Source organism: Bolinopsis microptera, chromosome 13 (assembly GCF_026151205.1).
Source record: "Bolinopsis microptera isolate Bmic1 chromosome 13, MBARI_Bmic_1.0, whole genome shotgun sequence".
Taxonomy (NCBI): Eukaryota; Metazoa; Ctenophora; class Tentaculata; order Lobata; family Bolinopsidae; genus Bolinopsis; species Bolinopsis microptera.
The window spans coordinates 12,480,152-12,494,860 of NC_087084.1; the positions used below are offsets into that span (position 1 = coordinate 12,480,152).

Consider the following 14,709-nt stretch of genomic DNA (forward strand, 5'->3'; position numbering starts at 1 on the left):
AAATGGATTAGGCTACATCTATATCTTACTTTGAGTCCACTTTGACTTTAGGACGCAGGATGCCTGTTCTAATTTGTCTTTTTCCTTCAGATATTTTGTTCTGAAAGTTATGTCTGTAAATCATTATTCTTGTTCAACCATATATATAGTCAGTTATTGACCTATTATATATACCTAGTGGTAGTTTTACAGACCACATTTAATTTATTAACTTATTATACTTAGTATTTATTTTTGGTGACTGTATCACCCAGTACAGTTTTAACATTTGATAATTGTGCAGTTTATTGACGACACATTGACCGAATGTTATTTTATATTCTAATTTATATAATAATAATAATAAATTGAAGTTTAAGAACACCACTATTAAGATAAACTTATACTCAGCAGTGTTTAATCTAGTCATCCCAGAAACTATCATGATAAAAGTTAGGACTGCTATCAAATACTTGAAAATATATCGTTCATATGAGTGAAACTTAAAACTAAAGAACTAACACTAAATATAGGCCAAAATCAGTCATTGATATAGTTTTTCAAGTTCATGCTGAGACAGTTTAAATAAGAAAGTTTTTAGAAATGCTTTAAAAGATTCCAGGGATTCAGCTGATGTGATGGTAGTAGGCAGACGGTTGTAGATCTTTGGAGCCACAGTGAAGATTAGTCAGGTCGTCTTCCAGGTGGTCATGCTTATATTTACCAGTAACGGCTTTTGCAGCAGCATTTTGTAGTAACTGAAGCTGATGTAAAAGCTTCTCGCCAATACCAAAATATAAACCGTTACAATAATCTAGACATGATACCACTAGACTGTTGACGATGACTTTAATCTGTTTGAGATTCAAAAGAAAGCGGATTTTCCTGATATTGCGCAAGGTATGAAAGCATTTCTTCTTGAGATTTATAATTTGTTTATCAAAAACTAGTTGATTGTCCATAACCAACCCTAGATTCTTAACGGTGGGGGTCCGTGTAGGCCTTACACTGTGCTTTCAGCAATACTCATAACTAATGTGTTAGGAGCAATTTCAACCCCATGAAGTTCAATCTCATTTAGTACCTTTCTAGGTCCAAAGACTATAAGCTGAGTTTTAGAGTCATTTAATTGCAGATAATATTGAGACATCCAATTCTTTATCCTCAAGAAACAATTTCTCAGTTGGTTTGTTAAGGTTTTCACCTGATCTGAGGGTTTGAAAGATTTCATAATTTGATGATCGTCTGCATAACCAATAATAGAAAACCCAGATTCTTTTACACAGCTGTACAATGATCTAATATAGATGTTGAAAAGTACAGGGCCTAGCACAGAGCCCTGAGGTACTCCAAAACGTAAAATTATGGTTTCAGAGACTGATTTACCAAGTCTGATACGCTGACAACGTCCTGTTAGGAAGCTGGTGAACCAACTCAGAGCTGACCCCCTTATTCCTATTTCTTGTCTCAAGATCTTCAGAAGTAAATTATGATCCACAGTATCAAAGGCTGCACTGAGGTCCAACAGCATAACAACAGTAGCTGTTTTTTCATCTGCAGCAATAAGGACATCATTAACGATTTTTATCAAGAGAGTTTCTGTGCTGTGGTGTTTCTTGTAGGCAAATTGTTCCTGACAATTCAGATTATTCCGACTAAGGTGCTCGTTAAGTCTTCTCAAAACTACTCTCTCAATTAATTTTCCCAGGAATGTAAGGTTGGAGACAGGTCTGTAGTTTTTCAGTATATTCGGATCCTGAGACTCATCTTTCACTAGGGGAATAACGTCAGCCAGTTTAACACCATCCATACTGCCGGTGGACAGCGATTGGTTAACAAGATCAACCCAAACATGCAATAGGGAAGTGATATTATCCTGAACAAGATCTTGTGGTAAACAGTCATTAGGTGAACAATTGATTCCACTTTCCTTGATTATATCTTCAAGTTCTGAGATACAGGTTGGTTCAAATTCGAAGAGGGGTGTTACAGTAGTATCAGTGCAATCTGGTATATAGGTAACAGGTATGTTATCACGAATCTTTTCAACCTTTTCAGAGAAGAACTTGTTGAAGTCAGATGCAAGTAGTTCAATATTATCAGTGTAGTCAGGTAGAATTCTACTTTGTTTACGATCCATTACCTTATTGACAACTTGATATAGAGTTCGAGTTTTATTCTCTGACTTATTGATAACAGTTTCCAAGAAATCTTTCTTTTTAGTCAAAGCTAGTGTAGTAGCCTCATGACAGAGTTCTTTGTAGTGCAGAAAGTGTCCCTCAGATCTATTTTTCTTTTTCTCGGCTCGACGACGAAGTTTTCTCAGATCTCTATATTCCTTATCAAACCATGGAGCTTTATCCACTACTGACACTCTTTTGCTAATTAATGGAGCATAAACATCAAGAAGGTTCACTATAGAGGCATCAAGACTCACTACAGAAGTCTCAAATGATTCTGAAACATCAAACTGATCAAGAACATCATTAAGGTCACGTGAAAAGGTATCCTTGTCTACAGCTTTAATATCTCTGAATTCAATTGATTTGAAATATTTCTTTCCTAAAGTGTTGCTTATGTTACAGATTATAGGAAAGTGATCTGAGCCTAGTGTATCGCTATTGTCAATAAACACATTATTGCAATGAAGATGGTTGTTCAGCGAGAAAGTAAATAACTGATCTAGACATGCACCACCAATGTGTGTTGGACGATCATACAGAGCATGAAGACCATATGATCTGAGTATCTTTAGAGTATCAGATGCAACCCTGTTGTTACCATCAAAGTGTATGTTGAGATCTCCGGCCAGGACAATATTATCACAGCGAGTAGAAATATCAGAGAGAAGAAGGTCAAGTTCCTGTGTAAAAGCAGAGGTTAAAGGGCCAGTCCTGTACATTACAACAAAAAGAATCATATTAGAGCTGGTCTTAACTTTTCCCATTGTGAGTTCGAAATGTTTGAATACTATCCTACTCTTTTCCATAGAGCACGTTAAATTTGACCGAAATATGAGTGCAGTGCCACCACCCCTCTCGTTAAGCCTATAATTATGGTGGAGTGAGTAACCTCGTTCCTTAATAATAGCAGTGGTTACTGATGAGTTGCTAGTCAGCCACGTCTCACAAACAGCAGCAATATCAATATTTTTGTCCTCCAAAAGGCTCACAAAAAGATCAGCTTTGTTGTTGATTGATCTAGGATTAAAGAGAAGGAGGTTGAAATCTGACGATTCATTGGATCTGATCATTTGCTTTGATAAAAAGGAATTGTCTTCTTTATTCTTTTCTGATGTTCCACAAATGCAGAACATCTGGGGTCTCCAGTGTGATGATTAGTATCATTGTTTTTTGCTCTGACACAGTGACAACACTTGAAAACATGATCATCAGTCTTTTTTAAGCAATCTCGTGATTCATGATTTTCAGAGCAAAACCCACAAACTGGATCAGTTTTATTTTTACATTCTTTGCTGTAATGACCATACTCCTGGCAATTGAAACATCTAAGAACAAAGATACTGTCATAGACTTTACACATAGACTGGTATCCAATAAACACCTTGTTCCCTTGCTGAGCAATTATGGATCTAATAACATTGCTGACTTTTACAATAGCCTTAAAGATGTCTTTATTGTTTTTGAGAGGTTTAACAGCCAAGATTTCGATCATTTTATCATCATTAGAAGTAGAAGAACTATCGAGAAGCTTTGATATCCCAGGATTTTGTTTTTCAAGCATAGATTTTAGTTCCTCCACGGTATATTCTCTTGATAATCCTACAATGTGGACAGTTGGTACTCTTGTTGATACTTTTACAACAGAATGCTGCTCATCTTTGAGTTGTTTAGTCAGAACATCAACATCGTGTTGAGAATTGAGAACAATTCCAGTAGTATCAGATTTCTGCAAGTGGAAGGTACTACTTACTGAGAGGCCGTTCTCAATACAAATCTTTTCTAGTTTTTTTGAACTGATGAGTTTACCTTGACTGTCCTTTTGTACTGAAACCACTTTTTTCATGTTTTCTGTTCTCTGCTTATCATTCCAAGGATTATATTCGTTGTTAGACTCAGAGATTGATGAAGTTTGATGTGTAGCTGCACTCTTGTTTTGGGATATCATGGTTTTTAGCTCTTTTAACTCCAACAATAAAGAATTGTTGACTGCATCAATTTTGTGGTCCAAAAGAGTAAATTTATCTGATTTATTAGCAGCTTTTTTCTTTCCTTTGTTAACTTTACAAAAATCACACACAAATGTAAAGTTACCATGCCTTCTAGCAAACACACCATCTTTGTTGGAAGCCTTAATAAAGCTGTTAAAGAATGAAGATGGGCAGATTATGTCTTTACCATCTTTTTCAGTACCATCTTCCTTCACACAAACAGCATGAAATAATCTATCGCATTCCCAGCAAGGTAACGCTTTATCTCCTGCTTTACTATCCGAACACGATGAACACTGACCATTAGAAATGATAGCATAGTTCAACAGATCTGAAGAAACACTTTCCTGAGGTCGGGTAGTAACAATTTCCTGAGAGGTCTGTGAAGTTTCTGATACAGTCTCTAATTGGACGTCTGACGTTGGTCCCAACAAATGATTTTCACCACCTTTCATATCAGCGGGCTTTTCCAGTGTGTATAAATTGTACTTGTATAGTACTTGTATAGTACCGTTAAAGGCACAGCACCAACAATGTGCAGTAGCAGGGGCAACTGGCAGTTAAAAATTGCCGATATAACAGAGATAAGGGAGCTCTGTTTTCAACACGTAACAAAACTGCAAAAATAATAATATCTAATAATTATATACTATCGATATTTTATTTATTTTCCAACAGACGACAACTTCCTGTTTTTTTTTTTTTTTTTCCTTCTATATTAGTTACTCATATCTCTTGTACAGACTGTTCTACAAGGACATTGACAGATGATACTCATATTAGGCATTCATTATTGCATCTAAATTATTTCACTTGCATTAGGTTTAGAAATTTATTCTCTGGTTAACAGATTTCAAATGTTTAATTAATTTGTAGTATGATAGTATATAAGAAGTTATTTAATTTTGCTTGGGATGTTGTGTTGACTGTTATGTTGGGGTTTAGTGGTGGTATGGAATTTGAATTTTATATAAATTTACACTATGAGGTTGGGGCATTTTGCATAGTAAATATGGTTACTACTCCTATATATCATATTATTTGATTGGTATTCGATTTCTGATTATTTCCCTAGGAATATTAGTAAAACAAAGTATTTTAGTAAAACAAAGTATTTTATTTATTAGCAGTGCAATCAATTCATATGATATAATTATAAGAATATAATAGTCTGTCACACCTTAACATTTAAAAGGTGATTCTAAGTGACACAAATGGAAAATTTTAAGAAAAGACGGATCAAAACACAGATCCAAGGACAAGGAGACCCCACTGCAGGACCATACATGCTATTGGCTTGTGCATGGCCCAAAAGGTTCCAGTTGTCCAGGAAACTGTACGTAGCTGGTCAACTAGTTTTAGATTCAGACTAGGCTTGATGAGTTCTGGGGTTTCTAGAGGTAAGATTTGATGGTGCCAGGTTTGTTCAGGCGGACATGGAAATTATGCGAGGAATATATAGGTATATAAAAATCATATCAATATAAAAATAGATCCAAAAATAGATCCAAAGATTCACACGGCAGTCAGGGAACTTCCAGACAGGATGCTTTTGAAACAGGTATAATTAGCGCTTTTGTAATTAGTTGTATGCAAGGGATGGGATGCTGATTGACTAAGCTGGTTCAATGCCCCAGCTATTTAGGGGGAGCCACTCAATTTCACGCCCAGGTGTTGTCAATTGCTGGGTTTCAAGTAAGAGCTTTTTGATACGGCACTTGATAATTGAGATGGGGGAGGAAAGGTCGGAAAATTTACTAGAGCCAGGGACCATGACATTGTTTTCATTAGGAGTGCATTTGTCGAATATTTTATCAACCAAACTGTTCCATATAGTCGTACCTTTGAAGACAAAATTGTGTTTAGAAATTTTAAGTTTGTGTCGGGGGACCCGCATAGTTTGGCTACATGCTCTGGAACTTGTTTGGAATAAACTTGTCAGAGAGATAGGTTGATGCAGTTTCAAGATTTTAAACAGTTCAGTGGATATATGTTGGGTGTACAGGTTGTGGATTGACATGATTTTCTCGGTATTGAATATTGGCTTAGTGTTTTCCAAAGCAAAGCTCCTTTTTGCGATGTGTTCACTGTATGGTCTTGCACGTGCACATGTTTCATACGGAGCGGTTCTTCAAAGATCTAATATGATTATTATATCTCAATTTGGCTTTAGGTAGGGTGCCCTGCTAAAAGAACTGGATTCTTCCAGGAAGCATCCCGTGCACAGAGCTTGGTCTACATATATATTAAATTATTAACCATTCATTCTGTATGTGCACGAAAATTTATTTCAATCAATCAAAACTGGCGTGTCTTCAACAGTGATGTTCACTGTGGCTTCTTTCGTGTATGGCCGTTGAGAGGTTGCTTTTATACCAATGACCATAGCCTCAGTCTTTTTACCATTGAATCTGATACCTCCCTGGGCACCATACATACACAAAAGGTCAGTTGTTTCTTGAAGACCTTCCTCGCTGTTATCCAGTGCAGCCATGTCATCTGCATAGTCTGTATCTAACACAGTGATATCATCAGTTAAACAAAAATTTCAGTTAAACAAAAATTTCAATTTTATGCCATTTATTACAGATTAAACAAGTTTACAATAAATCAATTTGATATTTAACGGAATCCTAATTCAATGTGCAGTATGGTTGTCACTCTTTAAATAGATTAGATATAGGTTGACGGGGCAAAGGAGTGTGCGTGCTGTTCGCTATTGCTCACACCAAACGGCAACCTAGTAAATGTTTTGTATGAACACCGGTCTCCATCACGACACAAAATTAGGATTGTAGAATTTATTGTATAACTATTAGTGCAGTGGAGGTAGCGGTGTGGTGCATTAATAGAGTGACAGCCTACTGATTTAGAGTTGTTTTTAAGTGAGCATAATGGGTGTATTTTTGGATCTAATGGCAACTTTAAAATTTGTTCTTTTAATCATTTATTAAATATCAGTTTAAAAATATATAAATCTGGAATCTGTTCACTCTGTGAACCAGTCCTTTAAAAAAAATTCCAAAAACCCTCCTAAATTAAATATTAAAAACGTCTCAGTAATGGAAATAGTCATACAATTAAGAAATTATTTAAATTCTTAATATCTACCTAAGAGAAAAATACCTACCTAAGTCAATTTCTACCTGTAATACACTAAATATTAGGTTAAATACATAGGTGGTGGAGTCAGCACACATTTACCAAAATCAAAATTGTTTAATAGGAGGAGCCTGTGGGCCGAGATCACTGGATTAAATTTGATGAAGGGGATTGTTTTCAAATGACAGCTGCATTATGTCATAATCGCTTGTGGTCCATGCCGAATCATTATAAGCATGTTGCAGCTTTAGAAGTGCCTTTTTCAGGCGACTTTTAGCAAGGCTAATCTTGTAGGAGTAGTCAAAGAGCTTAAGTTTAGGTGCAATTGTGTTCCAAATTTTGGTGGATCTTGATATAAAGTCATTAGATGGGAGTTGTGAAATGATAGTGGTTTCCTTTCTAGAAGATGACTGATAATGCTGTTGCAGTGATGCTGGGCACCTTAGTTTTAGTATTTTAAAAACTTCCATAAATGTGTGATATGTATATAAATTTTTGAAAGCCAGGATGTTTTGTTGCTTGAAAAGTGGTTTACAGTGCTCTAGTTGGAAGAATGTATGGTCAAGTGCCTGGCTGTCAAACTCTCTTGTTCTTGCACATGTAAGGAACTTGTTTAGGTATGCCTCTTTATCACCAAAGAGGACCCGTACACAGTGCTTCTGAGACAGCCAGATACTTGCTGTCCTAAAGAGTGCTGCATCACCCCAAACTGAGATACAATATGTGAGGTGGGATTCAAATAGTGTGTGGTAGAGGTCTTTATGGAGTTCCTTTGGTACAGAGTCCCTAATTCTATTTAAGGTGGCAGAGGCATAGTTTAACTTTCGTTTAAGTGCTGTTATATGAGGCCCCCAGGAAAGCTGTTCGTCAATAACAACTCCAAGAAACTTAGTTGCTTTGGTTTTTTTAATTGGAAAGCCATCAATATGGAGTTGAAGCGAATCTGGCAATTCTACTGGTTTACTAGCCTTTGGTTTAAAATGCATATAACAGCACTTTGGTTTAAAATGCATATAACAAGCGGACTGATAGATCTTTGAAGAACCGCTCCGTGGGACACCACTTTGTTGCTTTCTGTTCTCTCAGCAGCCACATTGAGGCAGACATTAAAAAGTGGGGGACCCTGAATGTCTCCTTGGCCACTGCCTGAACTTACTTCAAACCATTCTCATAGTTCACCATTGTGTCTAACAGCACTGACAGTTCCATTAAAGAATGCCTGTATTATTCGAATGTATTTACATGGCAGGCCATAATGACTGAAAGCTTTCCAAATATAATTCCTGTCGATAGAATCAAAAGCTGCCTTGAAGTCCACAAAATTTACATACAGGGGGAGATTATATTCAATGCAGTTATGTATAATAGTGCGGAGTGAATAAATCTGATCAATGCATGATCTTTTCTTTCTAAACCCACACTGATTGTCTCGTAGCAAACTTTCTAAACCGTCACTCATGCGTTGTAATATGATGATTTGATACAGTTTAGATGCTGTAGATCTTAGAGTGATCCCCCTATTATAGGAGCAATAAGAGGTATCACCCTTCTTTGGTACAATTATCACGATGCCTTTCAACCAGTCGTCAGGCACTGCTTCTGAATTCCAAACTTTTGAGAACAATTTCTCCATCCTATCCACAAGACCACTTGCCCCATACTTTAACTGCTCATTAGAGATTGCGTCAATCCCAGCACTTTTGTGGTTCTTCAATTTTTTGAGACAGTTTAAAATCTCAAGTCTAGTGAGACAGTTCCTTAATCCCAAATATTCGTTAATGTTAGCAAATATTTGGGAAAAGGGTATTCGTCTTCTGAGCTCGAGATCTTTCCTTCACGAGCCCGATAATAATTAAGCTGAGAACTATATTGGCGAGAGAGACTGGTGCCACTCGATAAGCCGGTTAAAGCGTATAATAGCATCTATGACATTCAAGTACATTTTAACCCATTAGGGACGATAGGGTCGTTTACGACCCACCTTTTCTAGAGGCTATAGAGGACAAACCATAATACTAAACGCCACGAATCTTTCACACATATGCTCAAAATGTATTGGGCTACACTATTGACTTTCCAGTCGAGACCCAATTAATTACTAACAACTAAATAATTAGGTTAATTAGTCGTCATAATTGAAAAATATTTCACTTTACTTCTTGCCTTGATTGGGACATTAAAACTTTATGTAGGCTTATTTTGTTAAGGACAAAATAGTTGCGGGCAACGATTTTCTTGAGACATGTGAAAAGCCCGTGATAATCAGATGTTCACAAACAGAGCTAAACGCTGTTTACTAACTGCGGTCGCATACGACCCACTCGTCCGGGTCGCAAACGACCCATCAAGGTTTTTCGGCTTTAACTTCTGAAACAAAGACGTTAGGATAAAATAGAAACTGTAGCATAAGTTAAAAACATATGGTCAATACTGTGTGACTCTAACTTTTTAAAAATAAAGAATTTGGGTCATTAACGACCCACTCGGCTCACTTGCTTATTACTACATATGTCCATGTAACCTCTTGAATTCAGCCTAAAGCATGACATCATAAGTTCAAAATCGCCTCTCAGCAAGTGATAATCATCATAAACTGCGAAAAATCGGTTAAATGGGTCATTAGCGACCCACTAAGACCACAAAATCGATTAATTAAATATAATGTTGTCAAACTTTTACAAATATTAGTATAAAAACATGTTATATCTTGGTCATTACTCCTGTACGTTGATTTAACTTTTAAAATCGATCAACTGGGTCAATAACGACCCACTCGGAAGTTGAACCACTTCATCAATTATGATCAGTATCATGCTGTTCCACCATCAAGAAAGACACTCGTAGGTCTTAATTCCACGCAAACCACGGGTGGCTGACTACTAGCCCTTCTGAGATCCAGGGCCAACTGAAGGGCCGTCATCACTCATCAAAGAGCTGCGAGAATAACACTACTGCATATGCCTGGAGTTGCGTCCTGACTAATACTATGGTGCGTGGAAATCTGTACCGAAAGGACCGTGGCCGGGCCGGGCCGCAAAAGAAAAGGAATCGGCCCTCGTTCCTAACTTGCTAGGTAATAGCCATACTGTTGTTGTTGCTTATTAGATTCTGTTACCTTTTTCGTCAATTTCGAATCTTGGTAAACGACCTGCTACAACCCACCGCTTGAGACCCAGGGTCCCACGGTGATCTTCTTCTTCTTCGTAGGGGGCAGTGGTCTTTACTACTAAGGAATAGATCAAAACCACTATAAGATAGAGCATTGAAGCCCTGTGCTTACCCCGGTAAAGTTAATCTGTGAAGAAAGCAAGGTTAAGCCTTGTCCTCTCCACATTTGGTAAAAAGTTTTGTTGCTTGTATGAAGCCGATGATCCTTGGTAATGAGAACTTGTCCACTATATCTGTCACACTGAGGTAGAAGGCTTGTACTTATTGATGTGGTAGTTTAGTTCACTATGTCCCGTGAGGAATTGTGTTGCTGTTCTTGTGCTCTCTTTGCCAAGTTTCGGGATTGATCTGGCGAACTTTTGTCTCCATTTGTCTCCCACGGTGATCAGATCATGTCACTCAAGAAAAATCCCCTGAACGAAGTATACGAGATATCAGCTGTAACCTTGGGTAAATACTGAAAGACGAGTGGTCAAATTGCATATTCTAATCCAACATGCCAATCAGTTTTTTTTTTCATTCCTAGAAAGTACGAGAATAACTAAACAACTGCTGCATTCAGATGGCTACAGCTCTGTGAATAAGGACAAGGAAAAAAATTAAAGCCCCCCCCCCTCCCCCCCGCCCCCCCCCCCCCCCCCCCCCCATTTGGCTGGCGGTGCTGCAACCTGCAATCTCTCAGACAACTACCTTGTTGTGGGTAACAAACCCCGCAACAACGAGGCAGCTTTCAAAACGAAAAAAAGTATTACGTAATCGGCCGAGAGGGAGGGGAGTTTCCGAATGATTACGCTTGTGTAATTTTGACATAATAGCTATGTGGTGGGGGGGGGGGGGGGGGGCGTAAAAATTGTCCAATAAGTGATTACGTAATATATGAACGGCCCCTAAGAAGTAAAGAAAGGGAGCTGCGAAGAGAGTAGATGCAGCCATCTGAAATCTGAATCCAGCAGTTGTATAGTTCTTCTTGGACATTCTAGGAATCGGGAAAAGATAGGCATATTGTTTGCTGTCTCACGACATTACGGTCGTGTACTAACAGCTGATAAACTCACCTACCTATCAATCCAATTCTGCCCATTATTCGTCAGTCATTGGGTGACGTGATATGCAGATTACCGTGAGACTCCAGATCTCAGGAGGGCTAGTAGTCAGCCACCCGTGGTTTGCGTGGAATTAAGACCTACGAGTGTCTTTGACTCTTTCTTGATGGTGGAACAGCATGATACTGATAATTAATGTCGTGGTTCAACTTCCGAGTGGGTCGTTAGTGACCCAGTTGATCGATTTTAGAATTTAAATCAACGTACAGGAGTAATGACCAAGATATAACATGTTTTTATACTATTACTAATAATTGTAAAAGTTTGACAACATTATATTTAATTAATCGATTTTGTGGTCTTAGTGGGTCGCTAATGACCCATTTAACCGATTTTTCGCAGTTTATGATGATTATCACTTGCTGAGAGGCGATTTTGAACTGATGATGTCACGCTTTAGGCTGAATTCAAGAAGTTACATGAACATATGTAGTAATAAGCAAGTGAGCCGAGTGGGTCGTTAATGACCCAAATTCTTTATTTTTAAAACGTTAGAGTCACACAGTATTGACCAAATGTTTTTAACTTATGCTACAGTTTTTATTTTATCCTAACGTCTTTGTTTCAGAAGTTAAAGCCGAAAAACCGTGATGGGTCGTTTGCGACCCGGACGAGTGGGTCGTATGCGACCATAGCTGTATCTTTTAAAGTAAACGAGATACAAATTAGCTTTTTTGGATATCTTATTTTTGCTGTAAAGTGACCTAGTGTGTTAAACGGCATCAAAATCGGCAAACTTTAAAACTCGTCGTCCCTAATGGGTTAAAGCAATTTGCCCTTGAGTATGATAATTATAACCAGTTTAATCTTGTTCAGCGTACTCGAAAACATAGCCCTATATTATTAAAACTTTGTAACCCTGGTTACAAGGTTTTCGCTTCGATTTTCATCCATAAAAAATCCTTATATTTTCAATTCTCTGCCGGCCAGCTGTGTTTAATAGTAAATTAGATGTCCCTTACACGCACCTAGCGTACACACCTTACACAAGTTACATAGCACCCTATTGGCTCTGCACAGTCACGTGTGCAGTGACGTGGGCTAATCAGGGAGACGCACTCTAAACGTGATCTCTCCTGCGATAACCATAACAAATTTCCTTCATTACGTCCATTGGACGCGCACAGTCACGTGCGGGCAGTCACGTGCAGCGTGACTGCCAATCAGATTTTGTTATTATTTTGAGTTGTCCGACTATTTTGAATCTATTTTGATTTGAACAGAGGTCCTTATTTTACTTCCTACTTGTGGGGCCAATTAGTCCCTAGTATAGCGGGATGCGTACATGGTGAAATTAACAATGTACTTGAACATTTCAGCACCGCGCGTCAACAATTGTTTAATTCAGATTATCGCGCAAAATAACTTTGCGCAGGCTCGACACGTACGCACGCTGACATCTGAAAATGTCCTACAGATATTTTCAAAATTTTCCTTTCATCAAAGTTTTTCTCCAGATAAACAGCTTCCAGTAGCTTGATTGATGGCAGAAAAGCTTCTCTTCAAAAATGTGTTATTCTATTCTGATGATTTTCTGTTTATCAATGCTTTCTTTGGTAGTAGCACCTTCTCAATAATTCTAAATGCAAATCATGTTTGACTGTATCTTGAACAGAATTAAAAGCTTAATCTATTTGTTACTAACAATAAAGTGAGTAGGATGACTGCAACGATATCGTACAGCAGTGCAGGGATAACCTCTGCAGCTGGAGTGATATCTCTTTTGGATGAACCTCAAATAGAGCTGAAGATATTTGCCCTGAACAAGCTCAACCTCATTGTCCATGAATTCTGGGCCGAGATCTCAGATGTTGTGGATAAAATGTTAGTTCACATTTTCTACTTGTGTTCCATAAATTATACATTTTTATTCTATATTATATAATGGGTATTCCTTTTCTTATTTGAAGTTTAGGGTTTGAATTAAAGTTATTGCGGCTAGCAAAAAGGTACTGAGTTAAAAATTCAAATCAAATGAAACAATGAAGCCGATTAATGTGATTTTTAAAAGAATTCTTTAGAATTGAATATTTCAATGCGAACTCTTCAGTGAAATTCTGTATGAAGATGAGTCATTTGAGGAGCAGGAACTATCAGCGCTGGTCGCATCTAAAGTATACTACCACCTTGGAGCATATGACGAAGCACTGCACTATGCGCTAGGCGCTGCCAGTTTACTGGACGTCAACCAGTCTTCTGAATATGTTGACACTGTTGTAGGTCAGTTCCTTTCACTGCTTATACATATATTTATATATTATATACTAGAAACCCGCTAGTCGAAAGCTTAGTACGAGGAAATTCAAAAAATCAGTTATGTTTTAATTTCTCTTCATCATCTAGCTCTGTTATACTGTAGAAATTTAGTTAGGGCAAGAGTTGATTTTTCTGTGAACAAATTCGTAACAAAGGTTTGTCTACAGGAATGTGTTGTCCATAGTCCCAGGAACCACAAAAAAAACCGTCCAGCTGAAACTTTTGGGCAAAAATTTTTATAGTCATTTTTCTCCAGGAACCCATACGCCCCACCCCTAATATTGGTTATTCGGCTCCCGAAGGTCTTGAGATCTCCATAGGGGGTGCAAAATGACCGCAATGGCCACATTATGGCAGGCGAATGATAGTTTCAGAACGATTGGGGCTTTAGTTTTCGAAATAAATGGAATTTTTCGAAATTTTTCGAAATTTTATTGAAATTTCGAAAAAAAAATATACCAAATTATTTTTAACGCTTATTTCAAATCTATTTAAAAACTCATCTACAAATAGCAAATACAGTTAATCTAAAATGTGTATTCTCAGTAAATACCATGACAATTATTAATACACAGTTAATATTAATCAAAATTCGCTTGTTCTTCAGGTTCATCATGTCTAATGTTTGTGCAGTTCACAAGCTGGCAAACAATTGAAGCCATATTTCCTACATGAACATCTGAAAGTCAAACAGGCCTGTTTCACATCGACAGAACAGTTACAACATATAAGGTTCAAAATAGACTCTGGAGCAATTATAGCTTTTGTTGCAACTGGTTCGTAAGTGCCACCAGGAGCCAATTTCCAGCCGTAGTCAAGGGGATTCAGACTGTCAGCGTTAAGCATGACCCAGTTATGGTACTGTAAGTAAGCTCTAAGGATGTGCTCCGTTGCTGAAGCTATTGTTGGCTTCAGCAACGGAGCACATCC

At 37.6% G+C, this 14,709-nt stretch overlaps 1 protein-coding gene across 1 annotated transcript in view; it reads left to right on the forward strand.

Annotated features, from left to right (window-relative positions):
- The window catches only part of LOC134824713 (26S proteasome non-ATPase regulatory subunit 1-like), a 45,082-nt gene that overhangs the window by 18,709 nt on the left and 11,664 nt on the right, over positions 1-14,709 (forward strand). The window contains exons 2-3 of the mRNA XM_063836690.1: positions 13,180-13,347; positions 13,574-13,743. Coding sequence (XP_063692760.1) covers positions 13,184-13,347; positions 13,574-13,743 — 334 coding nt within the window. The 5' untranslated portion in view covers positions 13,180-13,183. The remainder of the gene's footprint in view (positions 1-13,179; positions 13,348-13,573; positions 13,744-14,709) is intronic.